The sequence below is a fragment of the Camelina sativa genome, chromosome 10 (assembly GCF_000633955.1).
Source record: "Camelina sativa cultivar DH55 chromosome 10, Cs, whole genome shotgun sequence".
Classification (NCBI taxonomy): Eukaryota; Viridiplantae; Streptophyta; class Magnoliopsida; order Brassicales; family Brassicaceae; genus Camelina; species Camelina sativa.
In genome coordinates, this window is record NC_025694.1 from 24,391,183 (window position 1) to 24,410,782 (window position 19,600).

A 19,600-nucleotide genomic window follows, 5' to 3' on the forward strand; every position below is an offset into this window, starting at 1 on the left:
CCAGATTCAAACTCGACCCAGGATCCTATTATTCATAATCCAAATGTTCTTCTTGATTCGAGTCAGATCGATAATGGACCAAAAACAGTGACTAGAGAAGAACCTGTGAAAACCCGGAAGAGGAGAAGCAAGAAAGATGAGAGTAAACCTGAGAAACCTAAGCAAGTACGAAGACGGAAACCGAAAACTGTTTCTGCAGAGGAGAATAAGAAGAAAGAAGAAATGGGAACTGTTTCTGCAGAGGAGAATAAGAAGAAAGAAGAAATGGGGACGGGGATGGATGGTGTTGGAATGTTTATGGAGACATTGCTTGATGATCTTACGGCTTCTAGAGAGCGTTTAATGGATTGGGTGAAGACTGAATTGTATGGAGCATCGGATGAAAATGTTGCATCTCGGCCGCCTTTGAAGAAGCGAGGGGTTGCTGCTGCGGTAGCAGCAAAGAGACCAGTGAAGAAGAGGATGACGAAGAAGAAGAAGGAAGAGGAGGAGAAGATGAAGAAGAAGGAAGAAGAAGAGAGGGAGAGTGAAAAGCAAAGAAAACCAAGCGAGCACAGTCAAGAGATGAACACACCTGAAGAGAAAATTTCAGAGATTGCTCCGAACGGTCGTGATCTTGATTGTATTGCTAGACCATTGGATAGGTTTCTAGAGGGCGGTGAAGGGATGTACACACCTAAAGAGAAAACTCCAGAGATTGCACTAAACGGCGGAGAGTGTGGTTCTAATGCTGGACTGTTGGATAGGTTTCTTAAGGGCGGTCCAGGTGGTTTCGGTAGAAACTACTTTCAGCAACTACAAGAAGATCAAGAAGCGCTTGTTACGCAAACAGAGATGGAGAATTCGAAAAATGAGACCGTGAAGAGTCAGAAGAGCATTGTTTTGGCCATTCAAGCTCCAAATCTGAGTAAGAAACAAAAGAAGACAAGTGAAGCTAACACCAACAAGAACAGATCATCAATGGTGGAGAGAACAGGACAAGAAACGCAGACAGATCATAACTTTGGGACACCCTTTGCGTCACAACTGTCTTCATCATCATCGTTGCAGAGTTTTCCGGTATTTTCTTCCTTGTTTCCAAAACTGTCTTCACAATCCTTGCTGCCAAGTTTTCCAGTATCTTCTTCACTGTTTCCTTTTTCAAGCCAAGGGGTCACTCCACTAGCAAGCAACACCAACTTTGAACTGAGACAACCAGTAGCTCAGACTCCTGATCTTTCTGAATTTCAGACAGGAGTACAAGGATTTGAGAATTCTATGTTTCACAACAATGGCTACTTTTCTGGTTTTCCAGCAGCTTTCCAGCCTCATCTGTTAGCCGGCGGTTATAATTTTCCACAACAACTGAATTCTGCGACTTCTTCACAGCAGAGAGAAGATAACAATATGTTTGGAGGTCTGAGGATGGCAGGTGGAGCCATAAGATATTCTGGTAACAGAGTTCCCGAAGCCGAAGTTGGAAACTGTATTAACGGCTTCTCTGAATACAGAACTAGCTCTGGTAGATAAATGCATGTTCCAGAGACAACAGCAACAATGAATAATCTATTTGTTCCTTCATTGGATCGAAATATTTGAGCAGAAAAGAAATAGATTGAAAAATTGGATTGTCTTCAAATAAAATAAAAATATCTTTGTCCTCACATAGATGTGTCTTCTGTAACAAACCGTTTGAACTCGAAAGGGGTTTCCACAATTTCATTCTTTCCCAAGCATGATCATTTGCTTCTCTCTCCAGGTAATTTTATAAGGTCCTGTTACTATGTACAATGCATATACCCTTCACAGCCTCGGCGGTGACCCATGTAAGTCCTTATTAGAAATAAGAAGTTGATGGTTGCTTCATCAAGTATTGTATTGGGATTAAGATTCATTCTTCTGTAAGAGTAAGACAATGTAAGTCGCTAATTAGTTTTGGTTGGATTCATTTTCTAACCAAGTAGTGATCACTCGATCCAGAGCTTCGTACTTTCTCATTAGATCGATATTCCACGACTAGGACTTTGCCAAACTTCAATAGACTGGTGATCCTTTCGGGTCACAAACATTCTACTTCCTCCAAACGCCAATCCGGTTATCTTGTTTTCTCCTGAATACGCTAATTTCCCGAATGAATTCTTCCTAAAAACCCTCCCTTCCGGTACATCCCGGCTTGCATTCCCTACCAAACCCGTGATCACTTCAGACCAAAGCTCGATTCCACTTCCTTTACTACAAAACACATGATTGCCATAGCTCTCAATCTTACACCCAACTCCTTCTCTTCTTTCATTCAAGCTTCTCTTTCTCTCTTCCCCAAGACAAACCCATGGATCCTTAGCTCCTAAGCTCCTCAAATCCGCGTAGAAAACTTCCCCTGAAGCTACACCGACCTTGAAAACCGCTGAGAGATGATCCGAGACAGTAACATCAGAGAAGCAATCATGTGTCTCCTTAATCTCCCAAACCATATTCCTTGACCTAACATCCCAAAACCTTATGTGGCCATTGACACCAGATGGACTAGTATGAGAACCAGAAACCATCAACAAGTTACAACTCTCAACCCATCTCAACTTAGTCGATGGAATCGCAGAATCAATGCCAGCACCATAAATCTCACAATGATCAATCTCAGACACAGGCATTAAGGTAGAGAGATCATACACCATAATCGAATTAGAGTTCCTTCTGCTAGATTCAAAGCTAGTAAACACAAACTCAGAGGAAGAACCTATGGCTTGAACCGTTGAGCTAGACCTAGTCACGTTTTCCCAATTCAGAGTCGCACGCACGAATCCGCCGTTTTCGAGATCGATGATTTGCAAACCTGGGAAATCGGTGGCTCCGGCGGCTAAAACTCCGGGAGAGATCTCAAGAAGAGAATCAACCGCGGAGAAGTTCGTCAGCACCGTCGATTTTTCCCTCAACGACCAATCGAACGAAGTGATTTTGCTACCGTGCGCCACGTGGAGACCTCCGCCGTTAACCGTCGGCGAGATAGACGACGGAGAATCTCGACCGTTCAATTGAAGAATCCTAGATCTACGGAGATCGAACGGCTCGAACTGCGACGGATTCGAGAGTGAATCGATTAAGAAAGACTCGATACCGTAGTATCTAGACTCATGGATGAGATCTCGAACATCGAAGGAGCGTGATGATGATCTCGCAGGTAAGTTTCCAGTACGGAGGATATAGAGAAGAACGGAGAACAAATCGGGATCTCGATCGACGAAAGGAGGAGTTGAGTCAGTGACGACGAGTCGAGATAGGAGAGAATCGGTTCCGGCTAGGGTTAAGGTTTGTTTCGTCGTTTGGAAGATTCGGCCTCCGACGTTGATGGATACAACGTTCGATTCATGAGGGATCGTCGAAAAATTCATCCGAGCAGCAAAATCACAAGACCTTCTTCGCTTGTTTCTTTTTTTTTTTTTTTGGCAGAGCTTAAGAAACAACAATTAAAACATTTAAACTTTGGTTTTATATATGTAGTAAAAAAAGATTTATGAAGATCTAATCTTAAGTCTACATTACTGCTGCGCGTTTGGGTATTCGGTTTCGGTTTCGTATATATCCATTCGGTTCCGGTTAGTTTGGATATAGAGGTTTAGTATCCATTTGGTTAATTTACTATTTCGGTTCGGGTTCGGTTATTTTCGGTTCGGTTCCGAATATCCGAAATAGTGTAATATAAATTTTTAAAATATTATTTAAATAAAATTTGATTATATTTTAACAAATATATCTAAAAACTTCCTGATATTTGATTTATTTCAAATATTTTGGTATTTTTGTCTAAATATATATGGTTTTTTAGTTTACTTTTTATTACCTTATATAAATTAACACGTAATATAAAGCTAAAACTTCAACGTGGCGCAGTGGCCATGTTGGACACTCCAGTTTGTAAAGGTCTCAGGTTTGATTATTTTAGTACGTGTTCGGTTTGATTCGGATAACCGAATAGATATCGGTTCGGTTCGGTTAATAACCGATATCCATGGATAATTAAAACACTATCCAATCGGTTATTGTCCACTATCCATACCCGAACCGGAACCAAAATTTTGGTTCGGTTTCGGTTCGGTCCATTCGGTTCGGTTTATTTGCCCAGGACTAGTCTACATAATAGAGTAGTATCCCCTATAGTAAATCTAACATGTATCTAAAATATGTGTTTATTTATCTCCTAAAAGAAAAAGAAAAAGGAGAGAAGATATAATTTAAATGAGAATTGATGATAGATTAATTTTCATTATGGTTTCTAAACTCCAAATTTATTGATCTCTCTCTCTCTGTGGTTGAAAAGTAATACGGTATTAGTTAGGACGATGGTATCTTCGTCCTCGTCCTGGTCCTGGAAGGAAACGCTTCTAATGTTTGCTCCAATAATCTTCGTCATACTCGCCCTCCTCATAAGTATCATCTGGCAAATTTGCATCAAGTTATTCAAGTGTATACAACCTCCTCCTACGGAACCAGCTCTTGAGACTCACCAAAATCCGCCACTGTCTCTGCCTCACCAGGACATTGAGACCGGACATCTAGGGCCGCCTCAGTCTCAACAACAAGACATCAAAACCGGATATGAGAGTCGGATCAAGGAAGTAAAGTTTAAAGATATCATCAAGGAAGATGGATTTGGTGATAAGATTTGTTGTTCAATTTGTCTTGAAGAGTTTGAAGATGGCCACGCGATTGTTCACATAAACAAGTGTAGACATGTTTTTCATCGTTTTTGTATTGTTTCTTGGCTGAAGCAGAACCGAAGCTGCCCGAATTGTCGACGTTTTTGACTAGGGCTGGTTTTATATATATATATATATATATATATGATTTGATCCCATTAGTTCGATTTATTTCATAACTGTGTTAGTTTCCGAATTTAATATTAGCAAACTACGATACCAGTTTGTTTTTATTTATTTGGATGCTTTCAAATCTTAAGAGAAGAATCATAACGATCAAACTTGTGTTTTCACTAGAAAACTTCTTGAAGTGGTTACGCTAGCACAGTTTTGCTAGAAAACTAACTGCGGGTGAGATCATCACAAAGAGCCCTTGGAGCTCCTTCATACGTATGGTACTAAATATTGCATGCTTTGAAGACTTTTATGTTATTAACGATTGGAAAAATATATAACTTCGAGTAACAAATACAAGATCCAATTAAACATGGTTCTAATACATCATTTAATTTAATTTCTTTAGAATTTTATTAACATAAAACGATTTTGGTATATTTATCTTCCTAGCTAGGGTAAAGGTTATCATCTTTGAGAATTAAAAACAAAGCCATATTGTAAGACTTGTTCGACATGTCGCAAAGAGAAATTTAGCAAATGTTTCTCTTGGTTTGAAGGAGCCAAAATGTGACACATTAACCACATTTCAAATAATGTTGCAAATTTTGGCTATTTGAATCATTAAAAATGTGACACATGAACCATCAAACAATTTAGATCAAAATATAAAGGTAGGTATAATATATTACCATTAATATGGATTTGTATCATGCTTATCTATGTAATCTAAACTTTCTTTGAAATAGTAAAAAGTAAACGATGTTAGAGAAGAGAAAAAATAAAATACATGAAAATAAATTATCGAATCAATAACCGGTCTAAACCGGAAATCCCCACTTATTTGAAATAGAAAAGACTAACAATTCGGTCGGTCTAATAATGTACACAAACGTCCGGTCCGATAAATTAAACAGGTGAACAAAGCACAAAGGGAGAAATAGATTTCACAGTTCTCAGTTATAAGCATAAATCATTCATGATCATATACATAGAACAAGCCCCCTACCAAAGCCGATTCAGGGATCTGGTTTGCCTGCAATAGCAACATCATCATCATCATCTTCATCTTCGTCATCTGAGCCGAATTCCTCTTCACTTAGTTCTTCATCGCTAGACTTATCTTCTGAACCTTCCCCTGGCTTTGCATACTTCTCACAGTATTCTGAAACCGCAAAACCCAACAAAGATGAGCAAAATAACCCATCAAACTTCCTTAAAAATGTCCCCCAAAAACCCTCAATCACAACACTATCAAGACCCTGTAAACCTATGGTTAAGTCTTTACAATGATATCGTTATTCACCTCATTACTTACATTTTCTTGTACTTGAAAATGATCAGACACTTAACAAACAAAAAATATAGCACAAAGAAACACAAATGAGTGGTTGGAACATTTTAGCGTGAAGTATGGTAATCTCAAAAACGCACACATAAAGAACAGGTTCAAGATACTAGCAATTCTCAGTATCCTAAAATCTTAATACCTCACATCAAGCACATGAAAAAAAAGCCTTAAAAGAAACTACTAACAGATTTTTCAGAATCTTGAGAGATCTCTTACTTAACACATGAGAATCTGATTAGACCTACCTTTAACTCGCTGTTCATAAGCAGGACGATCACGCATCATCAATGCAGCAGCTTCTCCATTCAATGGATCTGATGGGTTTGGATACAACAGAAGCTGAGGAAGAAATGTCTCAAACACATTCACAAGGTCTGCATCAAAAAAAGAAACCCAAAATATCAAATCTTCAGAAAAACAACAATCATTTTTATTTCAAAATCAACCACATTTGAAATGGCACTTACCGAACATAGGACTCCAAGTTTGGTTAATCACATCTAAACAAACAGAACCCGACCTACGATAACAAAAGACACCAAAGATAAAAAGATACAGCAAGGCCCTAAAGGTTCCAACAATTTATGCAAAAAAAAAAATCTACTGATTAAAAAAACTCACAGTTCATCAACATTAGGGTGATAAATTTTAGTAATAAAACCAACAGAAGGAGATTTGTAAGGATAAGCATCTGGAAGCTCAACTCTTATCTTCCACACACCTCCTTGATAGAGACCTATCATATCAACAAACACATAAACCCCACAAATAAGAAGAGCAAAAAAGTAATAGTTTAACAACAACATTTCTTTACAGCTTAACACCAGAAGTATCCCAAGCGCCTAACTAATCCCGGAGGTGAGTAAAGTAATCATAGCAAAAGCAAAAAAGTGAACCAAGTAAGTAACCAACACATAGTGTGTAAAACACAGTAGAATCAAACCTTAGATCCGAATCCACCATGCCACCACACACGAATTTTACAGAAAAAAAAATGAACAAAATCTAAAAAAGAAACCATCAATAATTGCAAAAACCCTATCTCAATCATTTCATAAGTAATCACCAAAATCAGAAAAATCAAAAAGCAGTAAAGTAGACATACACAGAAGTGTCTGATTAAGAAGACTAACACAATCAAACGAAACTTCAATAAAACAAAAACATATAGGTGTGTTTTGTGTTTTGTCAAAAATTGTAAATCTTACTGTCTTTGGGACCATTGAATTCAACATAGAACTCTTGCATGCCATCGTTGATCGTCTCCACTTTATAATCGCTCATCATCCTAGTTAAACAAGATCAATCCAACCCTCAAAATCATCAATAAGAAACCGACATTAGGGAAAAAACANAAAAATAAAAAAAAAAAAAAAAAAAAAAAGAGTGATTACAGTTTCATCATATCCATTTCTCGGCGTTTGCTTGGTGAAGACATTTTTTTTCTTTCCTCTTGAGTTTTCTGGGATTTTTTTTTTTCTTTCTTCTTCCGGATTCGAGTGGAGATGATGAAGAAGAAGAAAAATGTGTGAGAGAAAAAGGGAAGATTTTTGTTTTATTTCTTTATTAAATTCTCTTTTTTTTCTTCTTTCGACGATGGAGAGTGAATCGAAGAGACCGTATCTCTCTTCAATATATATATACAGTATATGAATCTTACCTCGATAAATTTTGTTATCTTTTTTTTGCTTTTTTAAATTACTTTCTCCCTAAGTTTTTCTTTTTATTACTTTCTCCCAAAGTTAGATTACATTTTTGTTTCTATAAACAAACAAAATCACTTCACTTTTTTAAAAATTTATGTATTTTAAATAATAATAAAAAGTTATAGATTCAGAGTCTAACAGTATTAAATTACATTTAAAGCGGTGACACAAATGAACGTAAAGTAGACGCTTTTACGCCACGTTGAACGTGTTGGTGTTGTTCGACCAAAAAAATGGTTTGGGTGGACATGTCCGATCACATTTAGAATAGATTATAACTACTCAACTATTTTAGCTCTGACAAAGTTATTTATTAGTACAACATAATTGTATCTCAAACAAAGCAATAGACTAATAGTGCTTCTACACGTAATTGTATCATTTACTAGTTATGTCTCATTGATTTTGGCTTTACTGATGTAATTAAAGAAATGTATCACACGTATTTAAACGAGTGAGACCAGTGAACATACAAACTTTCGAAAACGTCAAATGAAATCTAAAACATGCACACTAGAGACAATTTTCGTATCACACATTATATCACAGAACAATAAAAGGATTATGAATAAGGTGCTAAAAACCAAACTAAATCCGAATCCTATAAAACCCAATGCATAATAAACTCAATTTCAGTTTGATTTACTCTTTTTTCTTAAACCCAAAAAAAATAAATTAATCAAACCCAAATTGAAACCCCAGCTTAAAACAAAAACAGAACATCTAGCAGATTTTTTTTTTTGCTTTTTCATTTTTGTCTTTTTTTTTTTTTTTTTTTTTGTATTCACATAAGTGAATCTAAAACACAAACTCTAATTAAGTCTCCTTTCGTAGACGACTTGAAACGTCTGTACAAACATATGTATAATCAACAACACTGATATGTTTTTGTAAATTCCAACTATTAGTGTATTCTTACCAAACGTTTTTTTTTTTTTTCCTTCTTTATGTTTTCTTCTCCTTTTCTCCAGTTTCTTTGTTCGGATACCTTCTAAGCTCCGGTACTTGCGTGTTGCTAGTCGAGAGGAGAGTCAAATATCATTTCCTGCAGACCAAAAGGATCCTCTCAGACAAATCCCCCGGATGTAAAACGAATACATGTAAACAAGTAGAATTGGGAGTACTCATTATGGTTAACTAGAGATTAGAGTTTTCTGGCATACACCAAAGAAAATAATGTACCGTATTGCAGACGGGGCAAGTTTCACTTCTCTCCATCCATTCTAGAATGCATGCAAGGTGAAAATGGTGATCGCATTTGGCTAGAAGTTTGGGGTTCTCGATATCATATTCTGAATCAAAAGGAAAGACAAGATAATAAAAAAACCATTCGCAGTCATATAAGCCTTGTCTTTGAGATGTGGGAAAAGCAAAAACGTCTTACCTTCCAAACATATGGGACAGTCCTCCTCTTCCTCTATTGGAACAAAGACGGCTTTTGATAGCTTGGGGTCTATCTCTTCAGCAGATTCAAGATCAATCTCTGTTTGGATTTTGCTATCTATTTCTTTATGTGAGCAAGTAGTTGGAACCCCGAGAGTAATACCGTCGACTATTTCTTGAGCAGGCTCGGTATTAGCAGGTTCCACTGAAACCTCTCTTATATCAACACAAGTAGCCTCTTCACCATTTCCTGGTGTATGAGGAATTCCAATAGCCACATCAAAAGGGATAGGAGCTGGTGGTGGTATATAGGCATCGGGAGATGATGTCTCTAAGTTTGTGTCTACTACTACAACACCCGTAGAGATTGCAGAGGAAGTCCTGTTATGGGCAGAAGATAAAGGCACACGCTCTTCTGTTGCCCTCGGGTACTGCAAATACAAGTCAGAAAAAATGATGATTAACAACAACGGAAAAAGCAGTTAAATCTTATATGGAAAACTCATTCCCCTTATGAATCACTAAGCTATACTAATCTAAAGAACGGATTGATTGATTTGCAGAACAACACACAAAAAAAAAAAAAGAAGTAGCAATGAATAAGGAAGTGGGAGAAGCATCACACTAACGTAGTAGTACGGAAGTCCATTATCTATATCAGCTCTTCGTGACGAAGAGCAACAACAGCAACCTCCCATCTCTTCTTTTTCTTTTTTTCTGTTTTTCTATCAGAAACTACAAAAACTGAAGACTCTTCATCTATGCTAACCTACAAGAAATGTGAAGAAACAAGAAACAAAATTACATTTTCGAATTCCATAAAAGAGTATCAGTGAGTATCCATCACATATATGCAAGAAACTGAAAAAATTAGTCGTTTTAGATATCAGTTTAAGCTGTCTATATACACAAGCAAGCCTGATCAGTAACAATAACTAAATGAGAGCAGAACACATGAATCACTCCAAAATACAGCTACTCAACAAGTCCAAATCTACTCTTAATAATCAAAGATACAACAACACCAAAATAACCTCTTCACAAAACCAAACGAAACTTTAAACAACAGAGTTTGAGATAAAGCCTAAGGAGCTATCTCCAAAATCAGGGAGAAAGCCAAAATTCACAATCTCTTTTAGCACCATCTTTACGCACAACCACAGTGAATTCAAAATACTAACAACACCCAAAGTTACAAAAACAATTCTACTCGGAATTCAACTCCAACACAAACAATTAGCCCCAAAAGCTTCATAGAGAGGGAGAGCAAGCTAATCCGTAAAACCCTAAACCGAAACTCCATAAACATGAGAATTCTCAGAATCTATCATAAACACAAAGGAAAAAAAAACAGTAAAACCCATAAAAATTCACAACACAAAATAAAAATCAAGCTCATAATAAAGCAAAAAAAGAAAACCTAAAGAGCAACGATCATCACTAAGCAAGATCAAAACAGCCAAAACAAGAACCCCGATCGTCTTCTCGAGATTGAATACAGAGAAGCAGAATTGAAAATCTCAAAAATCAAAAAGAGAATTTTACTTTTTTTTCTTTTCTCGGGAGAAGCTCTTTGGTTTTGTCTTCGTCCTCTCTCTCTCTCTGCTTGTGTGCTTTTGCGGTGCTGTTTATCGTGCGCTCTATCAAAAACGACTTTACTAAGAAAAATACAAAACTCTTCACACTGACAATATAATAATATATATATATATATGATAACTTACCTGATTTAATTATTATTGATATTACTATATACTAATTAGCTGCCTAATTTTTCCATAACAAAAACGGTAATAATGACAAAAAGAAAACGGTAATATACCTCTTCACCCCACGGTAAAATATTACCAATCAAATATTGATCTTGCTTTAAAAAATACTTTATTCCAAAATATTGTATTTACATAATAGTCAAGACAAATATTTTTAGTAAAATATTGAATCTTAATAGGAGATTTCCTCGGAAGTCATGACCAGTTCTGTGTTCAGGTGCTTCATGAGTTTGCCAAGACGTTCGACTTCCAGAACATGAATCTTGCTACTGCTATGCGTCTCTTTGTAGGTACCTTTAGGTTGCCTGATTAATAAAGATGTTGTCTTCGTGTTAGCTTACTCGATTATATTGTTGAACGTTGATCAGCACAACAAGCAGGTGAAGACAAGGATGACTGAAGAAGATTTCATCCGTAACAACAGGGAGATAAATCGAGGCGCAGAGTTACACAAACAAAAAGGGATCTCTTCCATCATATTTACACACCTATATAGGATTCACCACAATAAAATGAAACGAAGATACACCACAATGTTCCACTAAAACCAGAAATGTAACAGATTAAGCATGAATGCAACTCAAGTAATGTTGGTTGAGCAGAACTTGCAAGTAACTGCTGTAATTAGCTATACATCAGCCTTGATGTACAACAAGAAGAACAACAACAAAACAACCACACTACACAGAGACCAAACCAACTGATTAACAATAGCATTCTATGAACACTCCTAGAACTGTACCATATATGTATTCCCTTGTCTTACAATTATCTTAAGGAAATGTATGAGGACCGATTCTATTTCACTAATGGTAAGGCAAAGGCAGATTCAAGATTGACGAGGCAATAGTATCAAAAGGTAGCTTTGCAGCTTTACCTCACTGAAGATCATATCTCATCCTAAACCAATCCTAAAAAACCAATACAGAACCATGAAAATGCAGCTTTGCAGCTTTACCTCACTGAAGATCATATCTCTATTCCTCCTGAGAAGCTCCAATACCTAATCACACACACACACACAATTAATTCTGATTTCACCTATCTACAATTTCACTCAGCTAAATCTGCAAAGGGAATCACAAACCCGTTTGATCTCGTTAACCTATTTGAGATCTTCAGGATCGACTTCTTCTCCTTCTTCGTATACATCTTCATATTCCCTCGGTATCTTGCATCCTTCCAGTAGCATTTCGATTCCATCAGTATTCTTCCATAACAGCCCCTCTTTCTTTGTCCAAATCTTCCTTCGAGACTCGAATCTAAACAAACCAAAAACAATGAAACATATTTCAGACAGACCAAAAACAATGAAACAAATGGAAATGGATGCGACAAAGTGAGACATTACCTCGGAACTGAACTCTGCTAAAATGGAGATAACAATTCAGGCTTATCAACGGGGACAAACAATTCATAGATAGTGATCAAATAAATCAACAATTCGACTCAGAACAAAAGAGAGAACCCTAAAACTCAGCGAGAAAAACTCAATAAACAGTAAATTCAATTCATCAACGAAGAAACAAATCAAATTCATATGTCGTCAAAATCGAAGAAGAAGAGCTAACCCGACTTTAACGGCGAGAGCAAGAGCAGCTCTCATCCTTGGTTTTGAGTTTTGACGAACATAGTAGACGAGACCGTTATCGAGTCTTCCATAATCAGCACCAAAAGGCTTAGGCTAGTTACCGAGTTCTTGTTCCATGTCCACACTCATCAGTTTCAGCGACCTGAATCCATGTTTCCTCAAGACCTTCTTCGAGCTCTCTCCCGTAATCAAATCCATCTCTCTCTCTCTCTCTCTCTGCCTCACTCTGTCAAAATCAAATTTGTTTATCAAAACAGAGCACAAAACCAATTCTTCTCTTTTTGGAGAGAAAACAAATGAACGAGAAAGTTCGATTTTTTGGGGTCCCCCTACCCAAACACACAAACAACGCAGAGGCTGGCACGTGTAATGAAGGACGAGGAAAAATACGTCCCATTTGAAGGAAAGTATCTTTGATAATTGTCTCATTTCTATTTAAATTTTAATTTTTTTTACTGAAGGACGCATCAAATACACGCTGATGCACATGCTCTTATGTTCTTGACATATTTGTAATCATTTTTTTTAATAAAGGCAAACAATTGACCATAATTTGTTTGTATCTTATGGTATTGGTTGTTCTTCAAAATAATATTTTAGTTCATTTATTAATGTTTTGCAAATAGTGATGGTATTTTTTTTTTTGCCATCTAATTTTGTATTAAAAACTAACAGAAATTACATCAGTTGAATACAAAAAGGAGAAGCCAACGAAATCCCCTAAGACTAAGCCCAAACAAGGGAAGCTTAAGCTGCAAGTAACACACTTCCAGAACGAAATAATGATGGTATTCCTCCCGTAAACTTTTTTTTCCAAAAAAGTTTGTTGTAGTTGTTTTTCTTTGGAATATATTTGTTATAAATATGTCTTTATAGTTTCTACTATTTAAAGTTTTTTAGAGTTGAATATCTAAGAATTCTTAAAATAATTTTATATATATAACAACTAAAGAAAACTTAGCAAACCACTTTTTTCAGACCAAAAATTCCGAACCAAATCCAGACATTCAGACCTGTTTATTAACATGATTATTATTATTATTATTATTTTATTTTGACATTAAACATGATTAAACATGATTATTTGTAAATTAAGTAATTGACTGTAGATACTTTATTATTAACGTTAAGTCGTGATAAAAAGAATGACAGCTAGGGTTAGCGAGGGTGCGATTTTGAGTACGGGTGATGACGATGCGAACATGACCGATGTTGGTGGGAAAGATCAGCCGCCAGGAGATCCTCCAGATGTAGGTGGAACGTGGGTGACGAAGGTGGTCAGAAGTAACGCTGGTGGGATGTTATCACCGAAGACGGTGGTAGATGCGGGTTTTGTGGATGACCATGTAACGCTGGAGTTTCCTGATGGTGAGGATGGTGAGCCTGTGATAACTATTGAGCGTGAGGTGCTTGAGGCAATGAATGAGTTATGGAAACAGTGTATGCTTGTCAAAGTCTTGAGCAGGAATATTTCTATCGCGGTTCTCCAAAGGAAGTTAAGAGAGATGTGGAAACCACGAGGAGCTATGTATGTCATGGATTTGCCGATGCAGTTTTTCATGGTGCGTTTTGAGCTGGAGGAGGAATACTTGTCAGCGTTAACTGGAGGGCCGTGGAAGGCATTTGGGAGCTATCTCATGGTGCAAGGTTGGACTCCAAGTTTTGATCCGTTGAAAGATGACATCGTTACAACACCGATGTGGGTTCGTCTGTCAAACATTCCGTTTAATTACTATCATAGTTCAATTCTGATGAAGATTGCACGTGGACTCGGAAAACCAGTGAAACTAGATCTGACTACATCACAGTTTGAACAGGCTCGCTTTACGCGGATGTGTGTTGAGGTGGATTTGAGGAAACCCTTGAAAGAAACGGTGATGATTAATGGTGCACGTTATTTTGTTTCTTATGAGGGTCTGACAACCATTTGCTCGGGCTGTGGAGTGTATGGGCATTTGGTCCATTCGTGTCCGAAGGTAATGGCCGTGCAAGCAATAGTCCCAACACCACAGGTGGATGTACGGGTCGTTAGGGAGCCGGTGCAGACGGAGGATGGTTTTACTGAGGTACGACGAGGAGGTCGGAAATCTAGCTCGCCACAACCTCGAGTAACTTTTGTGGCGGGGGGATCCGGTATGAATTTGGAAAGAAATCTCCGGGAGATCACACGAAAGGATACAGGGAATATTGCAATCTCTAATAAATTTGGACAGTTGGAGGGGGATTCAAATCAGCCAGTGTTAAGGGAAAAAAGTATACGGACTGAGGCGAATAAGGAAAATATTCCTGTTGAATATCGGGTGAGAGGGGAGAAACGTATCACTCAAGTAAATGAGAAACAAGTTGCCGTGAATGGAGAGAAGGGGGTTAGTGTGTTTCATAGTGGGCCGAAAGAGAGTAGACCCAGAAGAATAAAGGTACCCATGTTAATAGCCCATGACGACAACATAAAGTACACAGACCCACGAGAGGTCTCGTTTTCGGCCCGATTAGGAATGAGACCCAGATACTTGGGAATGGGAAGCGTCCGAGAGTCGAGGAGGGTAATGTTGGTCGTTCCGGGGAGGTCTTTACTAGTGGTGGTGGTGGTTATGGGACGATTTCTTCGTCGGAATTGACTGTTGCCTCTCCTGGAGATGCTAGGCAGTTGGCACTAGTTGCCATGGATACACAGGATGAGGCCAGTGTGGTTGCGGTTCCATCGGCGGAGGAGAAGGGTCACGCTGTGGCCTGACATTGTTCCCTGGTAGTTCTCTTTCTCACTGTTATTGACATGATTAATTGTCTCTTATGGAATTGCCGGGAGGCGAATAAACCCACCTTTCGTAGATCAATTCGTTATATGTTAAAGAAGTTTAACACAAATGTTCTCGCATTGCTTGAAACGCATGCCGGAGGGGATCGAGCCAGTCGGATTTATTAGGGATTAGGCTTTGATAACTCATTCCGGGTTGATGCTGATGGACAGAGGGGTGGGATTTGGTTACTATGGAGGTCTGGTGTTGGTAGTGTGGTGATTGTGGAGGCTACAGATCAGTATGTTGTCTCAAAGGTGGAATGGGGGATGGATACAATACATCTGGTGGTTGTTTATGCCGCCCCGACAGTCTCTAGACGTAGTGGGTTGTGGGAGAAACTCCACACAGCAATTCAGGGGATTGATGGACCTCTTATCATCGGCGGTGACTTAAACACTATCGTTCGACTGGATGAGCGTACTGGAGGGAACAGGAGGTTGTCAGCAGACTCCCTGACATTTGGAGATTGGATAAACGCCAAAATCATTGATTGACATGGGTTATCGTGGCAACAAGTTCACTTGGAGGAGAGGTCGAGTGAAACAGAACTTTGTTGCGAAGCGGTTAGATCGTGGCTTCTGCTGTGCACATGCGAGACTGAAATGGCAGGATGCTTTGGTATCTCATATCCCCTTTTTAGCATCGGACCATGCTCCGCTCTATGTGCAGCTGAGTCCGGAGGGGACACGAGACCCGACTCGTCGTCCATTTCGTTTTGAGGCTATGTGGTTGAATCACCCGAGTTTTAAGGAGCTTGTGTCATCATCATGGAGGAGGGATATGACCACACCAGACGCTCTTAATGCTCTACGTGTAATACTAAAGAGATGGAACTATGATGTGTTTGGTGATGTTAACAAAAGGAGAGAGGGGTTGTTTGCGGAGATTAAAGTAGTCTAAGACACTTTAGAGCTCGTTCAAACTGATGCTCTGTTACAAAAGGAAGAGCTCTTGATTCAGGAATTGGATGATGTTTTGGAACATGAAGAAGTGATTTGGTTCCAGAAATCACGTGAGAAGTGGATTGTGCACGGCGATCGAAATACTTGGTTCTTTCACATATCTACAATCATTCGTCGGAGACAGAATCATATAGAGGCGCTGAAGAATGAGGAGGGGAGGTGGTTGAATGATTCTAACGAGTTGGAGGAACTAGCGGTTAACTATTACAAATGCTTATACTCTATGGAGGATATTGATCCGCACGTTGCACCACTGCCGACTGTGGGCTTTCAGCGGTTCACGAATGAAGAACTCAGGGTGCTTAGTAAACCTGTTGTGACTTTAGAAGTTGAGGAGGCGTTGAAGGGTATGGGTCCTTACAAGGCTCCTGGCCCAGATGGTTACCAACCGATCTTCTACCAGAAGTGTTGGGATGTGGTCCGGGAGTCGGTTACTAGTTGTGTGTTGCGCTTCTTTAAGACAGGGGAGCTGTCTCCTGGGTTGAATGATGCACTTGTTGTGTTGATTCCCAAAGTCGAGAGTCCGGAGAAAATACATCAATTCTTCCCTATCAGTTTATGCAACGTATTGTTCAAAATCTTGACGAAAGTCATGGTGTTGCGGTTGAAACAGTTTTTGCCAAAGCTGATAGGACCGACACAATCTAGCTTTATTCCAGGACGGTTGAGCATTGACAATATCATAGTGGTTCAGGAGGCTGTACACTCGATGAAACGAAAGCAAGGTGTTAAGGGGTGGATGTTACTAAAACTTGATTTAGAGAAAGCTTATGATCGCATTCGGTGGGATTTCCTGGAGGATACTCTTCATGCATCAGGGCTGTCCAGCATGTGGGTAAGATGGATTATGGAGTGTGTGACAGGTCTATCTATGACTATCTTATGGAATGGGGAGAAGCCAGTGCCATTCTGACCGTCAAGGAGACTCAGACAGGGAGACCCGTTGTCCCCATATCTCTTTGTCACCAAATTGATCTGGCTATCGCGGAGAAGAAGTGCAAGCCAATACGTTTGTTTCGTGGGGGTCCTCTACTGTCCCATGTTTGCTTTGCAGATGATCTGATACTTTTTGTCGAGGCGTCAATGTCACAGATCAGAGTAATACGGAGAGTCCTTGAGAATTTTTGTGTTACTTCTGGACAAAAGGTGAGTCTAGAGAAATCAAAAATTTTCTTCTCCAAGAATGTTTCACGGGAGCTAGGGAAGCTCATCAGCGTGGAGAGTGGCATTAAGTCGACCACTGATTTGGGTAAATACTTGGGCATGCCCGTGTTGCAGAAGCGGTTGAATAAAGAAACATTTGGTGAGGTATTAGCGAGAGTCTCGGCTAAACTTGCAGGATGGAAGGGTAAATGTTTAAGTCTTGCAGGCCGTCTTACTTTAACTAAAGCGGTTCTTACTACCATTCCTATCCATACAATGAGTGTCATTGCACTACCGACAACTCTATTGGATGATCTGGATAAAGTGTCGCGGTCTTTTTTATGGGGTAGCACGGGAGAGAAGCGCAAACAACATCTTATAGCTTGGGACAAAGTTTGCTTACCAAAAAAAGATGGAGGGGTGGGTATCCGAAGAGCTAGGTGTATGAACAAAGCCTTATTGGCAAAGATTGGTTGGCGCCTGTTACATGATAAGGAGAGCTTATGGTCGAGAGTTTTGTGCAGCAAGTATAAAGTGGGAGAAATTCATAATCCTGAATGGTTGAAACCTAAGTCTACATGGTCCTCGACATGGAGGAGTGTGGGTTTAGGGATGCGAGAGGTCATTCTTAAGGGTTATAGCTGGATTCTTGGCAATGGCAGGGAGATCAAATTCTGGAAGGACAAGTGGTTGCTAAATGAGCCGCTTCTGAATGTGGTGGTACATCAACCGCCTCTAGAGAGACAGAATGACTTGGTCAAAGATTTGTGGATAGATGGAGTAGGTTGGGCCGGAGACCTCTTTATGTAGTATGTTACTGAAGAGGTTTGTTTGAGAATGTATTCGATGGTGCTTGATAATGTAACTGGAGCCCAAGATCGTCTATCTTGGGGAGAGAATTATGATGGATCATTCACGGTAGCTTCTGCATACAGAGTCTTGTCCCAGGAGAGTGTACCAGTACCGAATATGGAACACTTCTGGTCCTGTGTGTGGAAATTAGTGGCTCCGGAGTGGGTTCGGGTTTTCCTATGGTTAGTTGGCCACCAGGTGATCATGACTAATGAGGAAAGGTTTTGTCGACATATTGGTAACTCGCCAAATTTTCAGGTTTGTCATGGTGGCATTGAGACAATTCTTCATGTTCTACGAGACTGTGGGGCTATGGCGGGGCTTTGGCAACGACTGGTACCTCCTGTCAAACGCAGTCGGTTCTTCAGTTCTACTCTGTTGGAATGGTTGTATGAGAACCTGACCGCAGGTTATCAGGTCGGGAATTGTTCATGGTCAACTTTGTTTGGTATGGCCGTTTGGTGGGGTTGGAAATGGCGTTGCGGGAATGTGTTTAGTAGTACAGACAAGTGTCGGGATAGAGTTAGATTTATAAGGGATCTTGCTAAGGAGATTGGAGGCGCAGACAGGGGACTGGGTAGTCTCATAACATCTCTTGTGCGAGTGGTTTAGATGATTGCTTGGAACAAACCTCCGAGTATTTGGATGAAGATGAATACAGATGGTGCATCGCATGGATATCCGGGTATGGCAACGGCGGGTGGTGTGCTACGGGATAGTTCGGGAGCTTGGGTGAGTGGTTTTTCTCTCAGAATAAGGATCTGTTCGGCTCCTTTGGCTGAGTTGTGGGGAGCCTATTATGGTCTTCGCATTGCTTGGGAGAAGCAAGTGACAAGACTTGAGTTGGAGGTTGATTCGAAGGACGTTGTTCGTTTTCTCGAGATAGGGGTTAGTGAGGTTCACTCCTTGTCCTTCCTGGTACGGTTGTGCCATGGCTTCATATTTAGGGACTGGTGTGTCCGTTTTCTACACACGTATAGAGAGGCAAACCGTCTTGCTGATGGTTTGGCGAACTATGCTTTCTCGCTGGAGTTAGGTTTTCATTCTTTTGATGTTGTTCCAAGTTGGCTTATTTTCTTACTGTCGGATGATGTTCAGTAAAGTAGGGGAAGCATTCTATTCCCACCAAAAAAAGTTAACGTTAAATAAGAAAGCCCATATAAAAGAGGCCTATTAAGGCCCACATATGATACGTTATTGCAGCCTTTATATATGAATCGAGTTCGTATATTCTGCTCTAACAATTTTCTTCCTCCTT

At 39.3% G+C, this 19,600-nt stretch overlaps 5 protein-coding genes across 8 annotated transcripts in view; 2 read left to right on the forward strand and 3 right to left on the reverse strand.

Annotated features, from left to right (window-relative positions):
• Positions 1–1,560, forward strand: part of LOC104720677 (stress response protein NST1-like) — a 2,534-nt gene extending 974 nt beyond the window's left edge. The window contains exon 2 of the mRNA XM_010438556.2: positions 5–1,560. Coding sequence (XP_010436858.1) covers positions 5–1,509 — 1,505 coding nt within the window. The 3' untranslated portion in view covers positions 1,510–1,560. The remainder of the gene's footprint in view (positions 1–4) is intronic.
• On the reverse strand, positions 1,591–3,421 carry LOC104719800 (BTB/POZ domain-containing protein At5g41330-like). The gene has a single exon (XM_010437778.2). The coding sequence runs from the start codon at positions 3,363–3,365 to the stop codon at positions 1,977–1,979; it is 1,389 nt and encodes a 462-aa protein (XP_010436080.1). The 5' UTR covers positions 3,366–3,421; the 3' UTR covers positions 1,591–1,976.
• On the forward strand, positions 4,193–4,778 carry LOC109126907 (RING-H2 finger protein ATL52-like). Its single transcript, XM_019230818.1, has one exon. The coding sequence runs from the start codon at positions 4,314–4,316 to the stop codon at positions 4,776–4,778; it is 465 nt and encodes a 154-aa protein (XP_019086363.1). The 5' UTR covers positions 4,193–4,313.
• LOC104719801 (ubiquitin-conjugating enzyme E2 4) lies at positions 5,594–7,654 on the reverse strand. Its single transcript, XM_010437779.2, has 6 exons — positions 7,530–7,654; positions 7,344–7,423; positions 6,757–6,871; positions 6,603–6,655; positions 6,381–6,509; positions 5,594–5,949 (listed from the first exon to the last, which is right to left on the reverse strand). The coding sequence occupies exons 1-6, from the start codon at positions 7,571–7,573 to the stop codon at positions 5,804–5,806; spliced, it is 567 nt and encodes a 188-aa protein (XP_010436081.1). The 5' UTR covers positions 7,574–7,654; the 3' UTR covers positions 5,594–5,803.
• Positions 8,635–10,892, reverse strand: LOC104719802 (probable E3 ubiquitin-protein ligase RHB1A). Of its 4 annotated transcripts, none has more exons than XM_010437783.2 (5): positions 10,770–10,892; positions 9,854–9,993; positions 9,226–9,655; positions 9,024–9,133; positions 8,635–8,886 (listed from the first exon to the last, which is right to left on the reverse strand). In XM_010437783.2, the coding sequence occupies exons 2-5, from the start codon at positions 9,920–9,922 to the stop codon at positions 8,857–8,859; spliced, it is 639 nt and encodes a 212-aa protein (XP_010436085.1). In that variant the 5' UTR covers positions 9,923–9,993; positions 10,770–10,892; the 3' UTR covers positions 8,635–8,856. The 4 variants fall into 4 exon arrangements, with proteins under 4 accessions (XP_010436085.1, XP_010436082.1, XP_010436086.1 ...); XM_010437780.2 differs by having other exon boundaries at positions 9,848–9,993; XM_010437784.2 differs by having other exon boundaries at positions 10,645–10,892.

Bases quoted from the DNA above. Each gene is read 5' to 3' on its own strand.
- LOC104719800 (XM_010437778.2), bottom strand. From the start codon at position 3,365: ATGAATTTTTCGACGATCCCTCATGAATCGAACGTTGTATCCATCAAC.
- LOC109126907 (XM_019230818.1), top strand. From the start codon at position 4,314: ATGGTATCTTCGTCCTCGTCCTGGTCCTGGAAGGAAACGCTTCTAATG.
- LOC104719801 (XM_010437779.2), bottom strand. From the start codon at position 7,573: ATGTCTTCACCAAGCAAACGCCGAGAAATGGATATGATGAAACT. The intron at 7,424-7,529 runs GTAATCACTCTT...TTGTTTAACTAG, and splicing joins GAAATGGATATGATGAAACT to GATGATGAGCGATTATAAAG. The intron at 6,872-7,343 runs GTAAGATTTACA...TTGATATGATAG, and splicing joins ATTCAATGGTCCCAAAGACA to GTCTCTATCAAGGAGGTGTG.
- LOC104719802 (XM_010437780.2), bottom strand. From the start codon at position 9,922: ATGGGAGGTTGCTGTTGTTGCTCTTCGTCACGAAGAGCTGATATAGAT. The intron at 9,656-9,847 runs GTGATGCTTCTC...TTGTATTTGCAG, and splicing joins TTCCGTACTACTACGTTAGT to TACCCGAGGGCAACAGAAGA. The intron at 8,887-9,023 runs GTACATTATTTT...TTTGGTCTGCAG, and splicing joins CTTGCCCCGTCTGCAATACG to GAAATGATATTTGACTCTCC.